This window comes from Felis catus, chromosome A3, assembly GCF_018350175.1.
Source record: "Felis catus isolate Fca126 chromosome A3, F.catus_Fca126_mat1.0, whole genome shotgun sequence".
NCBI lineage: Eukaryota > Metazoa > Chordata > Mammalia > Carnivora > Felidae > Felis > Felis catus.
Window position 1 is genome coordinate 24,683,823 of NC_058370.1, and position 21,811 is coordinate 24,705,633.

General features: G+C 38.9%; 1 protein-coding gene across 4 annotated transcripts in view; it reads right to left on the reverse strand.

Annotated features, from left to right (window-relative positions):
- Positions 1–21,811, reverse strand: part of ITCH (itchy E3 ubiquitin protein ligase) — a 145,960-nt gene that overhangs the window by 90,638 nt on the left and 33,511 nt on the right. For 2 of the 4 annotated variants that reach the window (XM_003983597.6, XM_006929828.5), the window contains one exon: positions 10,216–10,306. In XM_003983597.6, the coding sequence (XP_003983646.1) occupies positions 10,216–10,285 (70 nt within the window). In that variant the 5' untranslated portion in view covers positions 10,286–10,306. Of the gene's footprint in view, positions 1–10,215; positions 10,328–21,811 lie in introns of those variants that run through there. The other 2 variants (XM_011280854.4, XM_019826622.2) reach the window with 2 other exon arrangements.

Sequence of the window (21,811 nt, forward strand, 5' to 3'; positions counted from 1 at the left end):
AGCCCTGCAAGAGATCCTAAAGGGGGACTCTGTGAGTGGAATGCTGCAAACACTAAAAAGCACCAGAGACATAAGCACAAGCATGACATCTACAGATAACACGACACTAAATCCATATCTTTCAATAATAACTCTGAATGTACATGGACTAAATGCTCTAATCAAAAGACATAGGGTATCAGAATGGATTAAAAAACAAAAACAAAAAACAAGATCCATCTATATGCTGTCTACCAAAGACCCATTTTAGACCTGAGGGCACTTTCAGATTGAAGGTAAGGGGATGAAGAACCACCTATCATGCTACTGGAAGTCAAAAGAAAGCTGGAGTAGCCATACTTATATCAGACAAACTAGATTTTAAGCTAAAGGCTGTAACAAGGGATGAAGAAGGGCAGTATGTCATAATTACGAGGTCTATCCATCAAGAAGAGCTAACAATTGTAAATGCTTATGCTCCCAACTTGGTAGCACCCAAATACATAAGTCAATTAATCACAAACATAAGCAATCTTACTGACAGGAATACTGTAATTGCAGGGGACTTTAATACTCACAACAACTGACAGATCATCTGGGCGAAATATCAATAAAGATACAAGGGCCTTGAATGATACACTGGACCAGATGGACATGACAGATACATTCAGAACTTTTCATCCAAAAGCAGAATACACATTCTTTTTGAGTGTACATGGAACATTCTCTAAGATGGATCACATACTGGGTCATGAAACAGCCCTCAATAAATATAAAAGGATCGAGATCATACCATGCATATTTTCTAATCACAATGCTATGAAACTTGAAATCAACCAGAAGAAAAAAATTTGTAAAGTTTCCAAATGCACAGAAGTTAAAGAACATTCTAATAAAGAATGAACAGGTCAACCAGGCAATTAAAGAAGAAATTAAAAGATACATGGAAGCAAATGAAAATGAAAACATGACAGTCCAAATCCTTTGGGATGCAGCAAAGGCAGTCCTAAGGGGAAACACAATGCAATCCAGGCCTATCTCAAAAACCAAGAAATATCCCAAATACAAAATCTAACAGCACATCTAAAGGAATTAGAAGCAGAACAGCAAAGAAATCCCAAAACCAGCAGCAGAAGAGAAATAATAAAGATCAGAGCAGAAATAATATAGAATAAAAAAAAACAACCCAGAACAGATCAATGAATCTAAGAGTTATTTTTTTGAAAAAATAAAACAAAATTTTTAAACCCCTAGCCAGACTTCTCAAAAAGAAAAGAGAAAGGACCCAAATAAATAAAATCACAAATGAAAGAGGACAGACCAAAACCAGTATCACAGAAATATAAACAATTATCAGAGAATACTATGAAAAATTATATGCCAACAAACTAGACAACCTGCAGGAAATGGACAAATTCCTAGACACCCACACACTATCAAAACTCAAATGGGAAGAAACAGAGAATTGAACAGACCCATAACCAGTGAAGAAATTGAATCACAGTTATCAAAAATCTCCCAACAAATAAGAGTCCTGGGCCAGATGGCTTCCCAGGGGAATTCTAACAGACATTTTTTTTCTTTTCTTTTTTTTTTTTTTACATTTTTTTTAATGTTTATTTATTTTTGAAGGAGAGAGAGACAGAGTGTGAGTGGGGGGGGGGGGCAGAGAGAGAGGGAGACACAGAATCTGTAGCAGACTCCAGGCTCTGAGCTGTCAGCACAGAGCCCGACGCGGGCCTCGAACCCACAAACTGAGATCATGACCTGAGCCAAAGGTGGACGCTCAACCGACCGAGCCACCCAGGCACCCCCTAACAGACATTTAAAGCAGAGTTAATACCTATCCTTCTCAACCTGTTCCAAAAAACAGAAACAGAAATAAAGATTCCAGATTCATTCTATGAAGCCAACATTTTTTTTCCATTTTTTTTAACCTTTATTTAGTTTTTTGAGACAGAGAGAGACAGAGCAAGAATGGGGGAGGGTCAGAGAGAGAGGGAGACACAGAATCCGAAACAGGCTCCAGGCTCTGAGCTGTCGGCACAGAGCTCAACGCAGGGCTTGAACTCACAGATCCTGAGATCATGACCTGAGCCAAAGTCGGATGCTCAACCGACTGAGCCACCCAGGCGCCCCTCTATGAAGCCAACATTAACTTGATTCCCAAACCAGACAGTGACCCCACTAAAAAGGACAATTACCTTTTTGATAATTTACCTAAAAAGGTGAAATATCCCTGATGAACACGGATGCAAAAATTCTCAACAAGATACTAGCAAACTGAATTCAACAGTATACCAAAAGAATTATTCACCACGATCAAGTGGGATTCATTCCTGGGCTGCAGGGCTAGTTCAATATTTGCACGCAAATCAATCAATGTAATACATCACATTAATAGAAGAAAGGATAAGAACCATATGATCCTGTCAATAAATGCAGAAGAAGCATTTGACAAAATACAGCAGCATCCTTTCTTAATAAGAACCCCAAGAAAGTTGGGATAGAAGGAACATAACACCATAAAAGCCATATATGAAAAGCCCACAGCTGATATCATCCTCAATGGGGAAAAACTGAGAGCTTTCCCCATGAGATCAGGAACACAGCAGGGATGTCCACTGACACCACGGTTGTTTAACATAGTGTTGGGAGTCCCAGCCTCAGCAATCAGACAACAAAACGAAATAAAAGGCATGCGTCCAAAACTGGCAAAGAGTAAGTCAAACTTTCACTTTTTGCAGATGACATGATACTCTACATGGAAAACCCAAAAGACTCCACCAAAAAGCTGCTAGAACTGATACATGAATTCAGGTAAGTCGCAGGATACAAAATAAATGTATAGAAATCAGTTGCATTTCTATACACCAATAATGAAACAACAGAAAGAGAAATCAAGAAATCAATCCCATTTACAATTACGCCAAGAACCATACCTTGGATTAAACCTAACCAAAGATGTAAAAGATATGTACGCCAAAAACTATAGAAAATTTATGAAGGAAATTGAAGAAGACACAAAGAAATGGAAAAACATTCCATGCTCATGGATTGGAAGGACAAATATTGTTAAAATGTCAATACTACCCAAAGCAATCTATACATTCAATGCAATCCCAATCAAAATTGTATCGGCATTCTTCTCAAAGCTAGAACAAACAATCCTAAAATGTGTATAGAACCACAAAAGACCCCAAATAATCAAAGTTACACTGAAAAAGAAAACCAAAGCGGAAGGCATCACAATCCCAAACGTCAGCCTCTACTACAAGGCTGTAATCAAGACAGTATGGTATTGGCACAAAAACAAACACATAGACCAATGGAATAGAATAGAGAACCCAGAATTGGACCCACAAATGTATGGCCAACTAATCTCTGACAAAGCAGGAAAGAGTATCCAATGGAAAAAAGACAGTCTCTTTAGCAAATGGTGCTGGGAGAACTGGACAGCAACATGCAGAAGAATGAAACTGGACCACTTTCTTACACCATACACAAAAATAAACTCAAAATGGATGAAAGACCTACATGTGAGACAGGAAACCATCAAAACCCTAGTGGAGAAAACAGGCAACAACCTCTTTGACTTCAGCAGCAGCAATTTCTTGCTTGGCATGTCTCCGAAGGCAAGGGAAATAAAAGCAAAAATGAACTATTGGGACCTTATCAAGATAAAAAGCTTCTGCACTGCAAAAGAAACAATCAACAAAATTAAAAGGCAACCAATGAAATGGGAGAAGATATCTGCAAATGACATATCAGACAAAGGGTTAGTCTCCAAAATCTATAAAGAACTTACCAAACTCAAAACCCAAAAACAAATAATCCAGTGAAGAAATTAGACACAATAGACACTTTTCCAAAGAAAACATCCAGATGGCCAAAAGACACATGAAAAAACGCTCAACATCGCTCATCATCAGGGAAATATAAATGAAAACCCACAATGAGATACTACCTCACACCAGAGTGGCTAAAATTAACAACTCAGGAAACAACAGATGTTGGCGAGGATGCAGAGAAAGAGGAACCCTTTTGCACTGCTGGTGGGAATGCAAACTGGTGCAGCCACTCTGGAAGACAGTATGGAGGTTCCTCAAAAAACTAAAAATAGAACTACCCTATGACCCAGCAGTAGCACTATTGGGAATTTATCCAAAGGATAAAGGAGTGCTGATTTGAAGGGGCACATGTACCCCAATGTTTATAGCAACGCTTTGGACAGTAGCCAAATTATGGAAAGAGCCCAAATGTCCATCAACTGATGAATGGATAAAGATGTGGTTTATATATACAATGGAACACTACTTGGCAATGAGAAAGAATGAAATCCTGCCATTTTGCAACAATGTGGATGGAACTGGAGATTATTATACTAAGTGAAATAAGTCAATCAAAGACAGAATATGTTTTCACTCATATGTGGAACTTGAGAAGCTTAACAGAAGACCATAAGGGAAGGGAAGGGGAAAATATAGTTTCAAACAAAGAGGGAGCAAACCATAAAAGACTCTTAAATACACAGAACAAACTAAGGGTTGATGGGTGGGCACAGGAGAAGGGAAATGGGTGATGGGCAATGAGAAGAGCACTTATTGGGATGAGCACTGGATGTTGTATGTAAGTGATGAATCACGGGAATCTACCCCCAAAACCAAGAGCACACTGTATATACACTGTGTGTTAGCTAACCTGATATTATATAAAAAGAAAGAAAGAAAGAAAGAAAGAAAGAAAGAAAGAAAGAAAGAAAGAAAGAAAGAAAGAAAATATAACTAAGACACCAGCAGTATACTTTTTTATTTTATGTAAATGCTGAAAAGGAAAGGTGACATTGCCTTTCCTTCGATACTTTTTTTTTTTTTTTAACTTTATTTATTTTGAGAGAAAGAGTGCAAGCAGGGGAAGGGCAGAGAGAAGGGAGAGAGAATCCCAAGCAGGCTTGGCACTGTCAGCACAGAGACTAATGCGGGGCTCGAACTCATGAACTGTGAGATCATGACCTGAGCCAAAATCAAGAGCCATTCACTTAACTGATAGAGCCACCCAGGCATCCCTCCTTTGATACTCTTATAAAGAACTCAGTGAAGGGCACCTGGGTAGCTCCACTGGTTGAGTCTTGATTTTGGCTCAGGTCATGATCCCAGGGTACTGGAACTGAGCTCCTCAAAAGGCTTTACACCGAGCATGGTGCCTGCTTAAGATTCTCTCTCCCTCTGCCCCTTTCCTGCTCACTCTCTCTCTAAAATAAAAAAAAAAGTAAATTAAGTTAAATTAAAAAAAAAAAAAGGATTCAGTGAAATTAAAACGCACATCCAAGTTCTCTAAACAATCCAATTATCAATAAACAGCACTATGAATTATTTTTTTAAACTTCTTTTTTGCTACAGCTTACAAAAGGTACCATTTCTCTGAAATAAATTTTCTATTTGCCCTCACTTAATTGGGTAAGGAAATCAATTAGCCAATATATACTGTAAATGAATAATTAACAGGAATGTATGTCTATTTCTGTATGTATGATAGAAGGAGGTAAGAAAATAGGGGCACCTGGCTGGCTCAGGTGATAGAGAATGAGACTCTGGATCTCAGGGTCATGGGTTCAAGCCCCATGATGGTTGCGGAGCCTACTTAAAAAATGGTAAATAAATAAACAAACAAACAAATAAATATGAAAGAGGTAAGAAAATAACAAGAGGGCAAGAAGCCATCTGCATGTTCAATGCACTACCTATCAAGATTCCACTGGCATTTTTAATTAAAGTAGGAAAAACACTCCTAAAATTTATATGCAACCACAAGACCCTGAATATCCAAAGAAATCAATGCAGGAGGCATTGTACTTCCTGATTTCAAGCTATCCTATAAAGTTATAGTAATCAAAACAGTATTGTACTGACATAAAAACTGACAAATAGATCAAAGGAACAGAATTGAGAGCCCAGAAATAAATCCAAACATATAAGGTCAACTAATATTTGACAAAGGAACCAAGAAAATTCAATGGACAAAAAACAGTCTTTTCAGGAAATGCTGCTGGAATAACTGGATTGAAAAAACAAACAAACAAAAAAAGACAAGGGGTAGGGGCTCCTGGGTGGCTCAGTCGGTTAAGTGTCTGACTCTGGTTCAGGTCACGATCTCAGTTTGTGAGTTTGAGCCCCACGTTGGGCTCTGTGCTGACAGCTCAGAGCCTGGAGCCTGCTTCAGAGTCTGTGTCTCCCTCTTTCTGCTCTTCCCCCACTTACTCTCTGTCTCACTCCAAAATAAATAAATACTAAAAAAACTTAAACAAAAGACAAGAGGTGCCTGGGTGGCTAAGTGGGTTAAGCGTCCAACTCTTGATTTTGGCTCAGGTCATGATCTCATAGTTCAGGAGATGAAGCCCCATGTTGGGCTCTGCGCTGACAGCACGGACCCTGCTTGGGGTTCTCTTTCTCTCTCTTTCTCTCTCTCTCTCTCTCTCTCTCTCTCTCTCTCTCTCTGCTCCTCTCCCACTCTCTCTCAAAATTAACTTACTAATTTAAAATTTTTTTAAAGACAAGAAATTTGAGTAGAACCACAGAGTAGGATTTTTTAACTTTTGACACTCAATTCTCCTATTGGTCTTTCATACTAACTTTCTAAAAAGTAAAATTGACTGTTCTTTGTTAAAAGCCCTGATTTCTTTCCATGTCTGCCAGCAATGATATTTTTGTAGCCCTGACACACACCTGAAGGAGATGACCCACTCCCATTAAGTTCTCAAGGTTCCAACTCTGCAGCAGTGGCCCGCAGGGGTTTTAGCAAAGCCTCGTTCGTTTCTCTGCTTCAAGTGTTCTGCTCATATTCTCTCCTAAAAGGATCCTTTCTACTTCCCTATATATTTTTTAAATAATTTCGTATATTTAAATGGTAACAATGCTTCAAGCACCACTTCCTTTCACAGAAGCTCTGGTCAAACACTGATCTTGCTTTCCTGACCAAAGTTGTTATCTCTTTCTGCCGTTACCATATACAATGGCATTTATTTTTTACACTTCAATTTTTATGCCCATCTTGATTCTATCTAGAAAGATGTTGAGGCAGCTTATAAAAAAAAATAATAAAAGCAACCGATACTATAACTGATCCATTAACATAGAATAAAAAATACAATGTCATTAAAGGAAATTGTGCAAAAAGCTTAGTTCTGAGGTTTCTAGCATCAAAAGCATATAAGTAAACAATGAATTATGAAAGGCATTTGATTCTACTCAACTTGGCACTTTACTCTTTATAACCTTATGCTTTCCATTTGTCTCATATATAATAATATATTTGCTAAATATATAACTTTTATCCATTATTCCTGGTATTTGTTTTTATTAAATTGCTTTTTGCCTTGTATTTGTGCAGTCTCAGAATTTTTAGAACCAAGATTAAAAACTTAAACATGGCAAGAATTATGTCTTCTTGAGATGCATTTAGACATTTATCAAATATTTTTCTTACTGTGAGAATAATGATGGTAGCAAACAAGATAAATGGCTTATGCACAGAAAAAAGTATAAAGGAATATAAACCTAAACCTAAAGGAATAACAGTATCATCTCTCAGGATTGCGATGATAAATAGGACCCTTCACTTCATTCTTTTACTGAGGTTTTTTTAAAGGTTTTTTTGGTTATTGTTTGTTTTTGTAAGTAGGCTCCATGCCCAGCACAGAGCCCAGTGTGGGGCTTGAACTCACAGCCCTGAGATCAAGACCTGAGCTGAGATGAAGAGTCAGACACTTAACTGATTGAGCCACCCAGGCACCCCTATTTTACTAAGTTTTTAAAAATAAAAACATGTGTATTACTTATATAACCTGAAAATAAAGATTTTTTTAAAGATTACTCCAATCAAAGGTTTAATGTTAAGCAACCCAGAAAAAGTCCTAAGAAGCTGGCTCAATTTAGTATATGTGCTGCCGAAGCGAGCACAGAAGCTGGCTCAATTTAAATCAGCTACTCAGGCTAGCTTCAGGATGGGGGGCACAGGAAAATAATCAGAATCTTGCTTAACAAAGAAATATCAGTATCTTTCATTGAGAATCAGACATTGCTAAGGAAAGAGACTATAGTGAAGGAATTTCCAAAAATAAATTCTAAGATGCTGTCACATTATGAAAGTGTTTTTTAAATATAATTCAATCATTTTTAGGTTTTGAGGAAGATAATAATAAGGACATGGTTTGTAGCCTAATAGTCATCATCTAGAGGTGGATGTGAGATAGGTGTAATAAAAGCTAAAATACCATACAGAGGATGACAATTGTTCTAGAAGAAATAAATGCCATTAAAAGGTTAGAGACTGAGGTTTCACTGTGTGATACAGACACATGCATATCTGAAGAAAATCCAGTGACTCACCAAATAGTTCATGTATAAATATCTACAAAAAGACCATATGGAGCCAGACTGTGAAAGCTCTCAGCCCCGGCTAACGAAATTCCAAACTATAGCCAAACAGAAGCATTAAAGATTTTTGAGCAGGAATGTAACATAAGTGGCATATTAGAACATTAGGAATATCAATCTGAAAGTGATATACTTGGTTCATATGGTTAGAGAGAGAAAGACAGAGATAGTAGTTAAGTAATAATAGCAACCAAAGGATTTAAATAGACATTTCTCCAAAAAAGATATACAAATGGCCATTTAGCACATGGAAAGATGTTCAACATCATTAACCACCAGAGAAATGTAAATCAAACCCACAATGACATACCACTTCACACCCACTAGGATGTCTATAATCAAAAAGACAACACGCACTGTCAAGGATGTGGAGAAATTGGAACCCTCCTACATGGCTGATGGGAATACAAATAGTGTGAATGCTTTGAAAAACAATTTGGAGAGGCGCATGGGGGGCTTAGTCGGTTAATCATCTGACTCTTGACTTAGGTTCAGGTCATAATTTGTGGTTTGTGAGTTCAAACTCGTATCAGGCTCTGTACTGGCAGTGCAGAGCCTGCTTGGAGTTCTCCATCTCCCTCTCTCTCTGCCCCTACCCTGCTCACCATCTCCCTCTCCCTCTCTCTCTCAAAAATAAACATTTAAAAAAATGAAAAATAAAAAAATGAAAAAAATGAAAAGCAATTTGGAATTCCTCACAAAGTGAAACATATATATGACCAGTGACTCCACTCCTAGGTAGGTACTCAAGAGAAGTGAAAACACATCTTTACAAAAACTTGTACACAAATGTTCATAGCATTATTCATAATAGCCAAAAGTAGAAACAACTCAAACATACATCAACTGATAAAAGGATAAAGAAAATGTGGCATGTTCATGCCTGCAATATTATTTGGCAATAAAATGAAATACTAATGCATGCTACAATAAGAATGAACCTTGAAAACATGCCAAGTAGAAAAAGTCAGAAACAAAAAGCCATACACATTTTAGGATCCCATTTATATGATATCCAGAATAGAAAAACCTACAGACAGGAAGTAGATTAGTGATTGCCCAGGGTTGATGGTGGCTGGGGGACATGGAAAGTCTTCTACTAATGGGTAGAGGTTTTCTAAAACTGACAGTGTTGACAACTGTACAACACTGAGAATATACTAACAATCATTGACCTCTTAATGGGTAAACTGTATGTGAATTATCTCTCAAGGCTGTTAATGTAATACAAAACAAAAAACAATAGCAACTGCCCCAGACACCAATGTTTAATGGGAGAGGGGAAAAAAACCCTACAGAATACTCAAGAATATCCTGAAATAAAAATGTAATTTTTATATATCTAACCATCTGTTCATTCATTCATTAGGCAAATATTAATTCAAATAGCACCTGATATATAATAGCCACTGAAGATTTTCTTCTCTTAAGATTATTTTTTGGGGTGCTTGGGTGGCTCAGTAGCGAAGCATCTGACTTGGGCTCAGGTCACGATCTCACAGTTTGGGAGTTCAAGTCCACATCAGGTAAGCTAGAGCTCCACTTCACGTGAATACAAGCCCTGTGTGGGAGGAGCTCAAGCCCCACTTTGGGTGAGTCCCGCTTCTCTCTCTCTCTCTCTCTCCCTACCTCCTTCTCTCTCTCTCTCTCCGCCCCTTATGGGATTCTCACTCTCTCTGCCCTTTACTCACTTGCGCCCTCTCTCTCTCTCCCTCAAAAAAAAAAAAAAAAGAAAAAAAAAGGATTATATTTTTTATCTTAGGAAGAAAAAAAAAGTATACTAGTAGATCTGTTTAAGACTTACCAGTGATCTGAAGCTGTGATTTCATGGTCAGGCTACCCATTGAACCAAGCTGCGATCCACTGCCAGACATACCACCAACAGGACGGCAAACCTGAACATGGCAAAGGACACACTGTAAACATCAAAAAGTCCCATTAAAAAAAATATGTATGGTGCTAACCAGGCCATTTTCATATCTCACTGAAGACTGCACAGTAACAGTGGCCTTCATATTGCTAAATTAAATTTTCAATTCTAGGATTCATCCTGCCTAACCTGTCAGCAAAATTACATGGCTAATCATTCTATCTTCCATGGTTTACTTTCTTTCCTTGGGCTCCCAAGGAACATTCTCTAGGTTTAAGTCCTACCTCACTGATTGTTCTTAGGCTCCTTTGACAATCTCTTCTGTTTTCTCCCCTCTTAATGTTGGGAGTATCCTAGGGTTCAGTTCCCTCTTACCTCTCTGTACACATTTCCTCAAAGATATCATTCAGTGTTGTGACTTTAAATGTCATCTATATACCAATGAGTCCCAACTTTATATTTCTATCCCAGACTTCATTCCTAAACTCTGAACAACTTTACTTGGGGGTATGTGAAAAACCCCCCAAACTTAACAAATCAAACTGAACTCCTGATTTTCCCTGTAAATTATCTCAGTTGGTAACAACTCCATCCTTTCAGACACTCAGGCTAAAAACCTTGAAGTCATCCTGCCTTTCTTTTTTTATTTTCCTTCCTATCTGCCAGCAAATTCTGTTGTCTCCATTTGCAAAGTATGTCCAGAATCCAACCATTTCTCACCACCTCTACCATCAATCTGTTCAGAGCCACCTTTTTTCCCCCCTGGATTAGGTCTCCCTGTTTCTAGCTGTGTCTGGCTTCAGTGCCTATTCTGAACACAATCAGGATGACTTTTAAAGTGTTCAAAATCCTGCAAAAGCTTCCCATTTTACTCAGGGTAAAAGCTTAGATCCATACCATGACCTTAAAAGACTATATAAGATGCATGCTCCCAACTTCCTGATCTTATCTCCTTCTATTCTCCTAATCTACTCAAGCACCTACCTCCCTGTTATACATCAAATATGCTAGCACATTCTAGCACTAGGACTTTCGTTTTACTTGTTCTCTTGACAATATTACAGTCTGCTCCAATTCCCTGGTCATTTTTTTTTTCTTCTACAGAATATATCACCTTCTGACATACTAAGTAATTCACTTGGTAATTATGTTTATTGTTTTTTTTCATATCCAAGTGGATTTTTTTTAACATTTATTTATTATTGAGAGACAGAGCATGAGCATGAGCATGGGAGGGGCAGAGAGAGAGAGGGAGACACAGAATCCAAAGCAGGCTCCAAGTTCTGAGCTGTCAGCACAGAGCTCGACGTGGGGCTCGAACTCACAAACCACAAGATCATGACCTGAGCCGAAGTTGAACGTTCAACCAACTGAGCCACCCAGGCGCCCCAAATTTATTGTTTTGAATCTCTAGGCTAGAATATAAACTCCATGTGAGCAGGGATCTTTGTTTTGTTCACTGATGAAAGCCAGAAGCCCAAAAATAGTGCCTGACACACAGCAAACACTTAAATATCTGTTTGATGAAATGAATTAAAAAATGGCTTTTGAGGGGCACCTGGGTGGCTCAGTCGGGTTGAGCAGTCCACCTCTTAATTTCGGCTCAGGTCATGATCTCAATTCCATGAGTCTGAGCCCTGCACTGGGCTCTGTGCTGACAGCGATGAGCCTGCTTGGGATCCTCTCTCTCCCTCTTTCACTCTCTGCCCCACCCCTGCTCACAGTCTTCTCTCTCAAAATAAATTTAACAACAACAACAACAAAGACTTCGAACTACACTAAATGATTAAGTCTCACATATCTTCTTCAGTCTCCAATCATGGAAAAGGTAACCCCATGTGGAAACAGCATGATTAATATAACAAAGATGTTTTAACAAAGTCAGAACATTTGGGCTCAATTCCTGTCTATGACACTTATATGACACTACTTAAGTTATATAACCTCTCTAGGTCCCAGTTTTCTATCAGAAAAATGAGTATAACACCACGTCTACCTCACAGAGTTGTTGCAAACATGATTATGTATATTTAAAAAATGCTCTGTAAATGTTCTTTATCATGAATAGTGTTTAAATATCTTTACAATAAAAATCTGTTCTTAGGCTTTTGGGGACTGGATAACAATACTAGAAATATTTCAACTGGGTCAAGGTAAAGATTAAAGTGAAATGAAATTTACTTAGCACTTATTTACCAAGTACTATGTAAGAACCATAATATACAGTAAGACAAAATATCTTGATACTGTACCTATTGTCTTAAATTTTCATACAATTTTAGACTTCCATTAAAATTTTTAAATATCAGGGGCACCTGAGTGGCTCACTCAGTTGAGCATCCAACTCTTGATTTCGGCTCAAGTCACGATCCCAGGGTTGTGGGGTCAAGTCCCACGTCGGGCTCCACATTGAGCATGGAGCCTGCTTGGGATTCTCTCTCTCTCCCTCTGCCCCTCTCCCCTGCTCATGGAATTTTTTTAATTTAGTATCAAACAATTCTGGTATCTTCTCAAATCTGCCAAAATGAAATGGAACAATAATTCCCACTGAGACCAACTCTACAAAATCTAATGTTTTATTCCTTGACTTATGAAAACGTTCAAAGCTAAAATTTTGGTCTTCACTATAGAAACTAGCTCATTCTCTGTGGCCTGGTATGTGTATGTGTGCGGGTGAGTGAGTGTGTGCGTCAGTGTGTGCATTTTTCCCCCTTCATCTTCTTTATTTAAATTGCCCACTTCAGATGTTTTATAACCTACAATTTATTAAAAGAGACCTTTTATTTTAAACAGGGAAGGCATACACCATAATGTCATAGTAGTCACCCAAAATATAAAAGAAATGAATTATAACACAAAAGCCTTAACACTGTTTTGTACAGGATATTCTGGTTCAAAGTGCTTGTTATACAAAGGGCCTTCCAAAGACATCATTACCACATTCTGTATAGTTATTACCTTCTCCTCAACACCCAAAAGACTGCATGCAACAGTACTATGACATCAAGACAAGTAAATCAAGAGACAGCAAGCGAAGTCTAATATCCCGTGCTGATCTTATTATGCATGATAAAGTACTATTCTAGCTGCTGATCTATATCAACAATTTATTGCCGGAAAAATAACTTTTTTAATAGTATAGTGTACATTATTTATTCTAAATTAGCATTAATTACAAAGTTACAAAGTAAATAAATTTAAGATCTCTACAGAAATAAAATATATTTTAAAATTCAAATTAACTTCATATAGAAAAGACTGATGAAAGTACAGATTAAACACATTTTTAGGAACACTGATTCTCTCCAGATAATTACAGATAATCACTGTGGTAGAATGAGTTGCTCTGCAAAAACATGCTGGTAATTGTAATAATGCATGTACTTACACATATTACTTTTATATATCTCTAAATACTTTAAATTCTTAAGAAGAATAAAAAATTACCGTTACGTATAATAGTAAAAAAAGAAAAACTAAAGAAACCACGTAAGTATCAATTGGTAACCAGTTAAATAAGTAACATTCATAGCATAGAACAGAATACAATGCAGACATTAAAACAAGTAACTTACTAATGACCAAAATGAAATGATTCCAAGAACATTTAAGTTATAAAATATATACATTATGATGTCATTTTTGCAAACAAAAGTAAACTATTCCTATAGATACATATAAATAAATGCAGGAAAAAGTACACATCTGACACTGGTCACAGTGGTTAACTTTGTGGAGGAGAGGAGTATATACAGTAAAGGAGGTGGTCATGGGGAACTTTGGTTTTATATGTATTGTTTGAGGTTTTTAAAAGAAAACATTTATTATTGATGATTTGTACAAGTTAAAAAACAGGCAAGAGGGGCACCTGGGTGGCTTGGCTGGTTGAGCATCTGACTCTTGGTTTTGGCTCAGGTCATGATCTCACAGTTCATGGGTTTGAGCCCTGCATCAGGCTCTGCGCTAACAGTGTGGAGCTGCTTGGGATAATGTCTCTCTCTCTCTCTGTCTCTCTTTCTCTCTCCCTCTCTCCCTCCCTCCCCTGCTCATATGTGCTCTCTAAATAAATACATAAATAAATAAACAAAATAAAAAACAGGCAAGAGAGACTAGATATAATAGATAACCTATACTTCCAGTCCCATGTTTTCTCCTGAGCTCCACACTTTTCATCTTGACCATTACTTACAACTGCCTACCTACACAGTTAAAATGACTAAATTAAAACTCTCTATACCTGGACACACTCATCTTGGCCGCAACAGCACCACCATCCACCCAGTTGCTCAAGCCAAACATATGGGCATGATCTTTCCCTCAACAAGTTCTAATGATTCTACCTGTAAAACATACCCTACTATATAGCCACATTACTCCTTCTCTTCTTAACCATCCTAGTCTAAGCTACAAACAGCCATCCCTTCCCTGACAACAAATTACTAGAAGTCATTAAACTGGTCTCCCTGCTTCTGTACTTGCTACTGGCTCCTTCTCCCTCCCATCATCCTCCACACAGCAACTGGAGTCCTCTTTGAAAAATAAAAATTAGATCATACTCTACTCTGCTTAAATACTCAATAACCTCCTATCTCAGTTAAAATAGAATCCAAACTCCTTACCCTGGCTTATAGATGCCCCAAGTCCATACTACCCATGCTAACTCTCTGACTTTACCTCTTATCATTCTTCCCTTCACCCACTGCAAATCTAGCTTGCTTTCTATTTCTCAAATACACTATTTCATCCTAGCCTTACAGCTTTTGTACTAACTGTTCCCTCTGCTAAGAATGCTTTTTTCTGTATCTTTAAATAGCTAACATGTTCTTGTAGTCAGGCCTCAGTTAAATATCACCTCCTCAGAGATCTGTCCAGACTTATCCAATCTGAAGTTAACCATCCTATTACTTTCTATGACATCACTGAAAAATTTCTGATTTGTTTATTGACTCTAAAGTCCACAAAAGTAGGCACTTTATCCACCTTGTTAATCAGTGCAAGGAATACACTGGAAGTTTTTTATTGTTTTTTTTAAGTCTACAATTTCAACTGTCAAAATACCTAATATCAAAAAGACAAGTGGGGTGCCTAGGTGGCTCAGCCGTTGAGCATCCAGATTCTTCATATCAGCTCAGGTCTTGAGCTCACAGTTCCTAGGATCAAGCCCCACATTAGGCTCTGCACTGACAACGTGAGCCTGCTTGGGATTCTCTTTCTCCCTCTCTGCCCCTTTCCTATACACATATGCTTTCCCTCTCTCTCAAAATAAACATTTTTTTAAAAGCCAAGAAATAACAAGTATTGGCAAGGATGTGGAGAAAAGGGAACCTTTGTGCATTGTTAATGAGAATATAAATTGGTGCAGCCACTGTGGAAGACAGTATGGAGGTTCCTCAAAATATTAAAAATAGAAATACCATATGATCCAGTAATTCCACCACTGAGTATTTCCCCAAGAAAACTGAGAATATTAACTTGAAAATATATATGCACCCTTATGTTTACTGCAGCATTTACAACAGATAAAATATGGAAACAACCTAAATGCCCACCGGTAGATGAATGGATAAAGATGTGGTATATAAAAATACAATGGAGTATTAGCCATAAAAAAAAAATAAGATCTAGTCATTTATAACAGCATGGATGGTCCTACAGGGTATTATGCTAAGCGAAATAAATCAGACAGAGAAAGACAAATACCATATGATTTCACTTATACGTAATCTAAAACACAAAACAAATGAACAAAGTGTAACAGACCAATATATACAGAGAACAAACTGGTGATTGCCAAAAGGAAGGGGTAAAGAGGTAAAATGGGCGAAGAGAAGTGGGAGACTTCCAGATATGGAATGAATAAGTCATGGGGATGAAAGGTACAGCACAGGGAACACAGTCAATGGTAATTTAATAGTGATGTATGGTGACAGATGGCAACTACACTTGTGGTGTGCATAACATAGTATGTAGAGCTGTCAAATCTCTATGTTGTTTACCTGAAACAAATGTAACATTGTGTGTCAACTACATTTCAATTGAAAAAAAAAAAAAATTAAAAGCGGGGGGGGGGGGGGGGCAGCTTCCTCAGTTGGTAAAGCATGCAATTCTTTTTTTTTTTTTAACATTTATTCATTTTTTTTTAATTTTTTTTTAACATTTATTTATTTTTGAGACAGAGAGAGACAGAGCATGAACGGGGGAGGGGCAGAGAGAGAGGGAGACACAGAATCGGAAGTAGGCTCCAGGCTCTGAGCCATCAGCCCAGAGCCCGACGCGGGGCTCGAACTCACGGACCGCGAGATCGTGACCTGAGCCGAAGTCGGATGCTCAACCAACTGAGCCACCCAGGCGCCCCAACATTTATTCATTTTTGAGAGTGAGAGAGACACAGCATGAGTGGGGGAAGGGCAAAAAGAGAGGGAAACACAGAATCTCAAGCAGGCTCCAGGCTCCAAGCTGTCAGCACAGGGCCCAACGCGGGGCTTGAACTCACGGACTGTGAGCTCATGTCCTGAGCCGCAGTTGGATGTTCGACCAACTGAGCCACCTAGGCGCCCCTAAGCATGCAATTCTTGATCTCAGGGTTGTGAGTTTGAGCTTCACGTTGGGTGTAGGAATTACTTAAAAATAAAATCTTTTTTAAAAAATTAATAAAATGTTTAAAAAATTAAAAATAGATACACAAATAAAATTCAGGGAGGCCTGGCTGGCTCAGTTGGTAGAACATGCTTGAGCAGTCAGTAGGCATTTGGGGATTGTAAGCTCAAGCCCCACAATTTATATTCACATCCACTCTGTGTTGTACAGTTCTACGGATTTTGACAAATGCATAACGCCACGGGTCCACGTTTAGTTTCACACAGAATAATCTCACCATCCAAGCTTTACCTATCCATTCCTCCCTCCACACTGAGAACCCCGATGACCACTGATCTTTTTATCTGTAGTTTTTCTCTCCTCCAGAACGTCAGGTAGGTGGAATCATACAATTTGAGGCCTTTTCAGATTGGCTTCTTTCATTTAGCAATACTATTAAGGTTCTTCCATACTTTTTCATGGCTTGACAGCTTTTTTTTTTTTTTTAAAGCTTATTTATTTACTGAGAGAGAGACAGTGCATGCAAGCTGAGGTGGGGGCGGGGAGGAGGGTGGGAGGAGAATCCCAAGCAGGCTCCACACTGCCAACACAGAGCCCTATGCAGGGCTGGAACTCATGAACATGAAATCATGACGTGAGCCAAAATCAAGAGTTGGACGCTTAACCAACTGAGCCACCCAGGTGCCCCTATTTTTTTTTAATTGCTGAATAATATTCAATTGTGTGTTTGTACCACAGTTTATCCATTCTCCTATTAAAGGACATTTTGCTTGCTTCCAGTTTGGGACAATTATGAAAAAAGCTGCCATAAATATTCATGTATAAGTTATTTGTGGCCTTAGGTTTTCAATTCAATTGAGTAAAAAGGTACACAATGGCTGGATAATGGTACGCTTATGTTTTAACCCAGTAAGAAACTGCCAAATGGTCTTCCAAAGTTGTGCACCATTTTGCATTCCTACTCGGATTGAAGGAGAATTCTTTTTGTTCCATACCTTCACCAGCATTTGGTATTATTAGCTTTTCAGAATTTTGCCAATCTAACAGATGTACAGTGATATGTCACTGATGGTTTAATTTGCAATTCCCATATGACATGATGTTGAGCATCTTTTCACATGCTTATCTGACGTATGGTAAGGTATTTCTTCAGATCTTTTACTCACTTTTTACTTGTTTTCACATTATTACATTTTAAGAGTTCTTTATGTATTTTAGAATCAAGTCTTTTACCAGATATGTGTTTCACAAATATTTTCTTGCAAACTATAGGCTTCTCTTTTCACTCTCTTAACAGTGTAGAGGGTCCAAAATGTGGGTGTATATGTGGGGGATGGTTTCCTCCCACATGGTTTCCCATAATTCCCTCCATTATGGTTTCCTCATAATGCGGGAGCAAAAGGCAAGCTGAGGGCAAAGCACAAGCTAACACCCCCGCAACACTTCCCCATCAAGGGATATGTGACATTCCTCAGGCACTCAGGGCTACCCAAGAACAAAGAAAAGGGAAAAACAAATGGTTAACTAACAGTTATGCAGGACATGTGTCTACCTCATTTTGCAACGGTCTTAATGATTCATAAGAAAAACATAATCTCGGGGCGCCTGGGTGGCGCAGTCGGTTAAGCGACCGACTTCAGCCAGGTCACGATCTTGCGGTCCGTGAGTTCGAGCCCCGCGTCAGGCTCTGGGCTGATGGCTCAGAGCCTGGAGCCTGTTTCCGATTCTGTCTCTCCCTCTCTCTCTGCCCCTCCCCCGTTCATGCTCTGTCTCTCTCTGTCCCAAAAATAAATAAATGTTGAAAAAAAAAATCTTTAAAAAAGAAAAACATAATCTCCAGAAACCTATAGACTCAATTTTCTGGAAACTTAGCATCACCCTACCCTCCATAGGATAGAAGATCTTATATAATCAGTCATTCCTCACAACCCCATTGCAGGTGTTTCTGCCCATGGGTCCGTCCCTATGCTATAATAAAAACACCTTTTTGCACCAAAAACATCTCAAGAATTCTTTCTTGGCCGTGGACTCCACACCCGTTGCAACACTTCAAACCGCATCATTCACACCAACAAGCAATTCTCTGACACCAGCTGGGTGTCCTACAACTTATTTCAGAGATAGTGTCAGATCCCACAGGTTAAATGATCAGTTCTACAAGCTCCCCACCACACTTCAAATGCTTATATGCAAGTCCAGGTTGTCCCTTGTGCTTCTGATTAACCAGCTATAGATTAGAGGTTCCAATGATTACCTACTTGGGTTTGATTAATTTGCTGGAGTGGCTCACAGAACTCAAACTTACTATTATCATCTCCTGGGTTACTAGTTTATTATAAAAGGATATCACTCAGTAACAGCCAGATGAAAGAGGTGCATAGGGCAAGGTATGGGGAAAAGGTGTGAAGCTTCCACGTCCTCAGCCAGCATACCACTCTCCCCAAATCCTCCTGCATTCAGCAACCTGGAAACTCTCTGAAACTCATCCTTTTACATTTTTTAATGGAAGCTATTACACAGGTATGGATGATTAAATCATTAGTCATTAGCAACTGAACTCCATCTCCAGCCCCCTTCCCCTCTCCAGAGGTTGGGGGGTTTTGGGGGGTAGGACTGAAAGTTACAACCTCCAATCACATGGTTGGCTCCACTAGCAACCAATCTCCATTCTTAAGACAAGGTCTAAAAGTCACCTCAATAATATAACAAAAGACACCTTTATCATTCTCATCACTTAGAAAATTTCAAGGGTTTTAGGAGCACTGTGCCAGGAATAGGATTGAAAACCAGATTGTACAGGGCCCCTGGGTGGCTTAATTGGTAGATTGTACAGGGCACCTGGGTGGCTTAGTCGGTTAAGCGTCCAACTACACAGCTCAGGTCAGGATCTCACGGTTCATGAGTTTGAGCCCCATGTTGTACTCTGTACTGACAGCTCAGAGCCTGGAGCCTGTTTCAGATTCTGTGTCTCCCTCTCTCTCTGCCCCTCCCCCACTTGCACTCTCTTTCTGTCTCTCTCTCAAAAATAAAGACATTAAAAAATAAATAAATAGTGCCTTTGTTAACCAAGGGATTTAACTTTAATAAAGTCCAATTTTTAATTTTTTCTTTCATGGATTGTGTTTTGGTGTCATATCTAACTATGTCAAATCTTTTGGTGTCACTCATTGCTGGAGCACCAAGGTGGCTCCGCTGGTGAGCGGCAGTGTGTGGTCGAGCACCACACTTGGTGTAGAAATTACTTTAATAAATAAAAATTTGCAATAAATAAATAAAATAATAACCATTGCTGATATAGAAAATGTTGGGGTTCAGAGCCAACAACCAAGAAAGAATTCTTGAAACGTCTTCAGTGCAAAAAGGGTTATTTTTGTTTTTTGGTTTTGTTTGTTTTAAGCACGGGGGGTGGGGGGTGGGGGGGGGAACGAGCCATGGGCAGAAAAAGCTGCATGGGGTTGTGACTTTCAAGTTGGGAGGGGGTTAGGGATAGCCTAAGTCTCTAAGGAATTTTGGAAGCAAGATTTCCAAGACCTTGAGGTGCCTAGCTATTGTTAGGTAAAGGTCATTTACTACTGTCTAATAACTCCTCAGTCAAAAGACCCTTCAGATGTATTATCAGTGGGCCATGAGCTTGGAGTATGATTACCAACATGTATCTTGGCGGGGGAGGGGGAGGTAGAGAAAAAGGAGTTTCAATAGGAATTTTTATATGTTAAAGTAGACTTACAGGTTCCTAGGGGGTCAGGCTAAGATTGCCTTTTGTCCTTAGCAAAGTGTCAACATTGAGGCCACTGAGCTACCAGAGGAAGGTCACTCTGCCTGTTTCAAGGACTTGTCAATGGGCTCTAAGTAATAGGGAAATTTAATCTTTTTTCTTTTGCCTTTGTTTCCCTCATCAATTGCTATCTCTTCAACAAATGGTGCTGGAACAACTGCACAACCATATGTAAAAAAAAATTAAGTTAGACCCCTACAAAAGAACCGTGGGCGCATGTTTTAACTGTCTAAGTTACATGAAGGATTGGCTCAGAACTTCTCTTGCCTTTGTTTTCCCTGCCAGGGAGCCTCCTTGGGGCTGAGATACTTTCCCAGGCAGTGTATGTCAAAAGCATTTAAAATCAAATATATTAACCACTGCCACTTGGGGCAAGGGATAATAGATGGGACACACAACAGATATATTAAAAAGACTGGGAAGGGGGCGCCTGGGTGGCTCAGTCGGTTAAGCGGCCGACTTCGGCTCAGGTCATGATCTCGCGGTCCGTGAGTTCGAGCCCCGCGTCGGGCTCTGTGCTGACAGCTAAGAGACTGAAGCCTGTTTCAGATTCTGTCTCCCCCTCTCTGACCCTCCCCCGTTCATGCTCTGTCTGTCTCAAAAATAAATAAATATTAAAAAAAAAAATTAGAAAAGACTGGGAAGGAAGAGACTGGAGAAGGAGACATTTGGGGGAATGAGAGCTTTGAAAAACTCCTGGGTATTATGTTAAATCTAGAAGTCCATGTGCATGCCCAGGTGTGGATGCTTGTTCAGGAAGGACAGAAGATCCTGGCTCTTAACTCTGGTTGACCTTCAGGCTCCACGCAAGCAGGAAGTGAAGTCTAAGACAGTGGCCATACATGACAAAGAATACAGACTACACAAAAAATTAGTTTGGAAATGTCACCAAACAAGCAAACAACCACCATAATGAGTAGCAATAAGAAACCATGAAGTGGAAGAAGAATCTGATTTCCAGAGTTGCCACATTTTAACAATTCAAAATTTTCAGTTTTTCATACTAGCAAAGCAAATTCAACAGCACATTAAAAGACTTAATACACTATGACCAAGTGGGATTTATCCCTGGGTTGCAAAGATGGATCAACATATGAAAATCAATGCATTATACATTAAAAGAATTAAGGCCTAAAATCACATTATCACCACTATTGA